At 37.8% G+C, this 7851-nt stretch overlaps 1 protein-coding gene across 1 annotated transcript in view; it reads right to left on the bottom strand.

The window, feature by feature from the left end:
- Positions 1–290: 290 nt before the first annotated feature.
- LOC129574784 (uncharacterized) overlaps positions 291–7851 on the bottom strand; it is a 16307-nt gene continuing 8746 nt past the window's right edge. The window contains exon 2 of the mRNA XM_055457253.1: positions 291–3089. Within this exon, the coding sequence (XP_055313228.1) occupies positions 1252–3089 (1838 nt within the window). The 3' untranslated portion in view covers positions 291–1251. The remainder of the gene's footprint in view (positions 3090–7851) is intronic.

Raw genomic sequence — 7851 nt, 5'->3', positions numbered from 1 at the left:
TTTGATTTGCTCGCCTTTGATTTACAGGTAAAAGTTGTTTTTATTCTCGCATCAAAAGGTTCGTATTTCAAGCGCATCGAGTCACGTGGTTGTGTTTAGCTTTCTTTCTATCTTTAGCCTTGGCAACTATTCATTTTTGCAACTTGAAAGTTTTGAAGGTACATGCTTACCGCTCAGTCACAGCCACTAAGCAATGCTGAAAAATTGTCAGATTTCATCATTTAAATCTACGCTGAAAAATTCTTGCTAAAAAATCTTAAATTAAACTGAACAAAGAGAAACGCCAGTCATTTTGATTTTCATAAATTTTTTTGAAAATTTTATTGGACAACATCTAGTTGAAACGTTTCTTTTTTCGTGGAATTTTTGTTTTTCATTCAAATTATCATTAGAATACAAATTGGTATTATAATATCTTGCATAAATTCACTAACTAACTAAACAACTATCTAACTACGAATAACATCAAATAAATTAATTCGATCTCACAATTAACATTTAATATACAATCTTAACGTGTCTCTAGACTCTAAATACACCAAACGAATGAGAATAAACAATTGGCTAAGTACACTTTAGAATAAGTTCAAATTGGAATTAATTGATTTGAGAATTTAAATAAAATAAAATACGGTTTTCACATCAATTTCGTTTTTCTTGATATACACAATAGGAATTTTCTTGGTTGATGAAAAATTTACAAATAATAAATAATATCCTAAAATAAAACCTATGGTTCAATTGTCACAGCTGTAAAATGATACCCGCTATTGATCGTAACATAATAATAAAATGAATCATTAATGGATGACTACAGAAAAAAATTGACAGATTATTTGTTTTCTTCGAGAAGAAATCTGTTTTTTTTAATGTTAAAACTTTGATTTTTGATTAATCCATCAGGTACATGGAAGAGAAATGTTGATTTCATGCGGTGTCTGCTATTCAGTCGACATTCCCAATCGCTGTTCGCAACATTTAAAGTTGACGGTGTGTTTGGTTCATGCACTTGAACATGAGTTTGGTTCATGCATAAATTCGAACTTGGTAAGTGATTTTCTTTCACTCTAATTGCGCGTACAAAATGCACACGTTCCCTTCAGACAACTCAGGCAGACGAACTGGACGGAAAACTCTGTACGCGCATAGCGAAAAGTGTGTGTAACATCATAGTTGTTGAACACATCGGCCGGATACATGTCATTCGTATCGAGGACCTCTATTTTTGCTGTTTTTTTAGCCTTGGAATGCTCAGATGGCATCGTCTTTGGTTTCAGTATTATTACGATTACATTGCTGTGCTGGTTCGGATTCTTTGGACATATTTGAATCGGATGATTTACGAGATGAACCATTGCCGCTACAAATGCGGTGGAACAATGACATTTTCTCCTTTTGTATTTTGTGTGCTGCTGTTGTGGTTGTTGCCGTAGTTGCTTCGACGGAGTTGGTTTTATTTAAGCGATTATTGTTCTCATCAATTTTCTTCTGTTCCAAATCCGTTTGTGAAATTTCACGTGAAACAACTTCATTCGATTCCGTTTCAACGTCATCAATTGGCACCAAAACACTGCCATGTCTTGACTGTACACAGCCCGGCAATTGCTCATTTTGAATGGGTAGCATTGAATGTGCGGCCAATTTATACGGTAACATATTCAATGAGAAATTTGATGCGGACAAATTACGATGAATGCGTACATGTTTATTAGCATTTGTATTGTTGTTCTGGCCATTCCTCAATTGCATGCGTTGCTTCTGAAGATAGCTGTTGGATTTTGGGTCAACGCCGAAGAGACGGCACACACCACGACGTACACGTCGATTGCGATAGGCAAATATAAATGGCGTGCTGATATTTCCGATGAGCAGGAACAAAATGCTGCACACGGATGCATTTGAAATGAATGTAAGACGGCCTTGGAGCAAAATCAATAATCCATAGGGTAAATAGGAGAGCATAAGCATTGCCACAACCACGATACCGATGCGAGCTGCACGCGATTCTTCACGATATTTGAAAATCGATGATGCATTCGATAGGCGATGACGAATTGATACCATGTAGCTCAAGGCTCGCGGTGAAGCCGATGTCTGTTGTGATGCCTGATTAATACTGGTTGTGCTTCGATTATTCACACAGTATGGCACTTTGTGCAACAAATCCAAATTTGATAATTTCTGAAGGTTTGGCGATGAGTGCACTTGACGCATTTCACCGGCAATCATGCGACCCAAGTTGTGGTTTTTCCCAAGAAATGTCGGCACATCGCACGTTTTTTCCAATGACACCAAATGTCGTGCACTGAAATGACGACGAATTTGCGATAGTTTTGGCTTCAGACCACTCAGACGAGTTGCCTCGGACTTTGTGCGCTGTCGTTTACACTCGGTTTGTTGTTGTTGTTGTTGCTGCTGGCTCTCAACATCCTCGGGAATGTCTAAATAGCGACGATATTGATGAGTGGCAATCGGTGCTACTTTTTTATTGTAATCACCCATTTTGCCATCTTCAATGGCATACTGCTGCAAATCGATTTTCATGGTGAGTGCATCGGGCGCAGACACATCAAATATCGACGGGTATCGTTGATTTTCGTTGAGTGCAACCGCATTCATGCTAGAATTGTGCAGATTCTGCAAGGAGCTTTGCAGCAACGGCGACGAACCATTTCGTCGCATACGCAATCCACTTTGCCGGGCTTCCGAGAAAATGTTATAGTACATAATGCATACCACTGTTATTGGCACCAGTACAATCAATGTGAAAAAAACGCACGAGAATACTAGCGCATAGATATTTGCCACGAGCATCGTTTCACTGGATCCAGCAAATGTGGCCGTTGTTGTAAAAGTTGATGCAGCATCATCGGTTTTCTCTGCGTTGGTAAACGATTCATTGACCAGATTCAGGTCGATGTGACACCATTTCGAACGCAGTGCTGATATCATGGTAATTACAATGCTAACCACCCACACGGAAGCGATCAACAGCCATGATTTGAGATACGAAATTCGTGTATGGTATCGTAATGGGTCTGTCACGGCACACCATGTATCACCGACAACCAACACAACCGACAGGACACCTGTAACGACAAAGAGATAGATGAACACCGATTAAATTTATGATAAATTAATTTTCATTTACATTTGCAAGCTTATATATGCTAAATGGCCGACGAAAACAGATTTAATTGCAAGAATAATCACTACTGAAGTCATCCATATTCGAATGGGTAACATTGTTGTTTAATTCGAGCGGCGGAATGCATTTTAATCAAAATAACAGCACACATGCGCCGCCGACACCGATGCCATCGTCGTTGTCGTCGTCTAATTCATTGTGTGTAAATAGAGCGAAATGCGGAATTAATTACAGCTAATTTATTTGCTAGCCAATTGTCAACGAAACGACGGCACTTTGCTCACAAATGAGTGGGTGGTTTTTTGTCAACCGTTATCAATGCGCATTTGTATGAACGGAGCGAAATATTTGATGATTGGCTTCATTTGAACATTGATATTATTTCGTATAAAAAAGTGTTTTTCTCATGAAATTGAACCAGCACCGAGTCGCACCGTTTATCGTATCATTATCTGCCGTCAATTGAATTACACGGACTTTTTTCTTTCTTCATACATAGAAAATATGCGATGCATCTAATGGGTTTTTAATCCCCAAATAAGATAATGAATTTCATTTATTCATTGGTCGCACTTTGAGCCAATAAATTGTCAAACCACAAAAACAGAATTTTTTTTCGGCCAGCCCCATAAAAACATTCCATTGAAATGAATACTGAACAAGATCAAAGAAATCGTAAACAATAATAGTAATGAATCATCGTTCGACGGCAGCGGCGCATGTATCCCTGACGGTTTCGCACGCTGTCACAATCAATCCGAAAGCATGGCTTATAAATAAGTGGAATTACCGAAAATAATATGCGATAATCGAATTAGGCGACGAGAAAAAAAAACACACACATTAAAATAAGAGCGTACAATGTAAAGTGATCTGAGTTATATTGAGGCGATAGAAATTGCGACAAGTGTATTCACCTCGAACATCTTCTAGATTCGCATTCGAAAACATTTCTATTCCAATTGAATGGACGAATGAGTGTGTTTTGTGTGTGGGAATTCGACAATAAAAAAGACACATACACTTGAAGCGGTTTGATTTACGCCCGCTCAAGCTCGTCCATCAAACCAGAGCGAGAATAGTGACTGAAAAATATAGCTGTCGTTCTCATTTTAGACTTATGAAACAAATCATCGTCAACATTTTTTTTCTTCTTCGCTCGCAATTTACTTTCGAATGTGATGGCTGTTCGACATTCGGTTCATGTGCTGCAGTTGTTGTTAAAGGTCGATACGGAAATTTCCAATTTGCCCGTTGCTTTCGGTAAATTTCAAATTTATGACAGACGTTTATTGCTGGCGTTATATTTCTTTGGCTTTTTTTTTTAATTGGAACGAGACGTAGTAATTTGTGCTCAGAATATTGCAAAAACGAAACACATTTACTACAAACCAAACACGTGAAGTGCTACTTCCTTGACTCGTATTTCTTTTTTTTTTCCTTTCCGATAGACATTTTAATGTATTCAGTTTTTTTTTCGGGATAAAGACAGCAGTTATAATTCATGGTCATCTTATACACGAATCGATTTCTAATATTCGAATACAAAAAATCCTCCGAAATTCGCTTATTAATTTGCGTGTCGAGCAACGACACGCTACGAGACAGAGTGAGAAGAAGAGAAGAATTGAGATAAAAATTAAAAGCGTTACAAATTTCCGCCCGCTGGTCTGCTTTAGGATTTTGACATCGAATGAGATAGTATCTCATTGGTGAATCGTGAATAAAATAATAAAACTATCACACCGGACATTTGTACAATGTACATGGATGGAACAAACAACAAGAACACAAAAGCAGTACATTCTCTTGATCTTGCGTGATTTTTTTTCTCCTGATGGTACGATATTTTAACCTGGTCATTGATCTGGCAAACAAAAAAAAGATGACCATTCCAAAAGTATATTCAATGTTATAAATTCTCTCTTTGTCGGTTGGATCGCATCAATATCTTCTCTTTTTTTGTTGCATGGAACAAAAAACCAGTTGTGATACACATGTATATGCGTGACCATCTCTTCTCCTTTTTTTTCCTCTCTCGACAGAGTTCGAAGCAGTTCAAATGCGTAAAGGCTACGGCAATGTGATGATTCATTGCAAGTTGTTGCTTTTATTGGGTTTAAAATTGATTTTTGCTGAGTAGAACGTGTGATCTTATCTTGCCGCGTTTCTAATGTTATTAACATCGTTTAATCTAGGAAATGAGCCATGAATAAGTGTTCTCCGGCGATATTCAAATCGGGCGGTTAAAGCACTTGACCAAAGCGAGGTGATGTGCCGCTATGCCATTTCAGCATCGCATTTGGTGTGCGCGCATTCACAAATTACACCCTTATCAAAAACCGCTTTAAACCTACAAATAATCAATAGGTCATCTGGGTCAACGTATTCGCGTAATTCAAGCACAACGAACGACAGCCGCGCAAAAATTGTAAAACAAACACTTTCGCACAGATTGACAGATGTTTTCCTTTCGGCTCTTCTCTTCGCTTCACTTCTACTCGGTTTGCCGATGCTGATTGATGTTTCGTTTCCGAAATAGCAGCGTATTGTTTATGAGCTGTTCCATATTTTTTTTATGATAATTTTCTGACGCAAATTTAGCATCGAAGGTGAAATAAAGAGATCGTTGAACATGAGATTTGGGAGACTTTTTTCTTCACTTCAGTCGTTCCGGTCAGAATGCAAAGCGCTTCAGAAAAAAATGGCAACAAAACTAATTTCTGGTGGACAGTTTCATTTTAAGGTCAATCTTTAGCAAACGGCTAGCTTGATCAAGATAACAGACATTCCACGATACCCTTTGTCTTACTATAATAAGCCACGTTATAAATCAATCTATTTATAGTCGAATATCACGTTTGAATCTTATCGCTGTGCCAAAAATGTATTGTTTTCGGCGGTGTGTGGGGAAATCCAATAGTTTAAGCCGAAGCACGTGAATGGTATCAACGACGTATATAAAATCGACGAAAATATTGATTGTTTTCAAGTCGAATAAATATTGCAGCAATAATATTGTTGATTTTTATCTCTCTCTCTCTCTCTCTCTCTTCCAGAAATACACACATCAAAATAATCAAAGATGTAGAAAATAATCAAATGTGTCAGAAGCAAATGAATTGCCAAGCATTCAAAAGTGGCAACGGTCAAGCATACCGATTGCATAAAGAAAGCAACACTGATTTCGAAAACGGCACACACACACACACAAAAGAAGAAAAACAACGTTGAAATCTTTGATATTAATGGTGAATAAAACGTTTTGATTGTTTGTGCTATTGTGTTGATGGGTGTGTGACTTGTTGCGCATGAAAACATAGTTTATTTTCTATTTGCTGCTTTTTGCAATGAATTCTGTTGTGTTCGATGTGACGTGCACGAAGTGCAGATAAGATTTTTTATTTCGCATAATGATATGAGATGATGTTCAGTCCGATAAGTGAGTGTTGTGAAATTGAGCACAAACAATATGCCAATTGTCATTTTCTTGTTTTATATTCAGCACCAGGCCAGATTGTAATTATCCATGCGGCCAACATGAAAATAAAATGTAAAAGTGTAAACTAACGTCACACAAAAGACGGCAACAGCAGCAGCAGCAAATGACAAGAACGCCATACCGTGTGTGAAAACCACTAGGTACCTTTTATCAGCCTCTTGATTCATTCGATTTTAATTGAATTTGCGTAATCGAGCGTAGTGCTTTGCTTGAAGAAAAACTGGTTTTCTTTCTTTTTTTAACCATTCGCCTGACTAATCCGATGCTAAAAATAACATTGATCATTTATAACACAAAAGCATTGTCATCATAGACGCCATTTGTATATGTGTGTTGTTGTTGTTGAATGGAGATTTGTTTACGTTCTTCTTTTCCCCAGCCACTGCTCTGCACTAAATGGGAACGGATTTTTTTTAGCTTTTGCGGTCACACAAAACTTTTAATGATTATTATTGTTCTGAACTTTTGACCAACAGTAAGCATCCGAACATGTGTTGTGTTCGAGATGACAGATTTTCTTCTTTTTTCTGAGGGGGGGAGGGACTTTGAGATGTATAAAAAGATTTAATTATTTACATCGTGTAAATGGTGTGTGTGTGTGACTGGCGCGAATAGAATTTTTATGACCACTGGATTTTTCCATCCATTGGCTTCACTGTCTAAGTCGCGGTCGTGTGTTGTGAGCGAGACAAATCACAAACAATTTGTGTGTATTCACAGACTCTATGAATGGAGGCTGGACTAAAAATAAAGCCAACTTGAAAATATAAATGACATCAATTGAAAGACAGTGAGAAAAGAAATCATTTCAAAAATATTCCACAACAGTTGTTTTGTCACACATGTGTGATGTTATTACGAAGCTTGATGTGATTGCGGCACGTCAGAATTGATTTGAGAGAGCTAGAGAGAAAAAAAAAAGGAAGCAATGTCGGCAACTCAAACGATGGAGATTCCCGTCCATTTCATTGATAGCCGGTGCTCTACTTTACTATCACCGGTATTCCTTGTGTCGCGCAAAACACCAAATGCTATCGACTTTCTGTCATGGCTTTTGAAGTGAATCAACAGGTAAACAAAGCCACCCATCAAGCTAAACTTGACTGTTATGTATCGATTGCATTCACACATTGGACATTGTGAGGATTCTGCGGCGCGCGAGTAAACGGGTACTACGTATTCCATTCATGATTCCGATATT

This window comes from Sitodiplosis mosellana, unplaced genomic scaffold (genome assembly GCF_009176505.1).
Source record: "Sitodiplosis mosellana isolate CC-2019 unplaced genomic scaffold, AAFC_SMos_1.0 Smas_scaffold_1, whole genome shotgun sequence".
NCBI lineage: Eukaryota > Metazoa > Arthropoda > Insecta > Diptera > Cecidomyiidae > Sitodiplosis > Sitodiplosis mosellana.
Note: the sequence above shows the minus strand (reverse complement) of the source record. Positions and strands in the feature narration are given on the sequence as shown.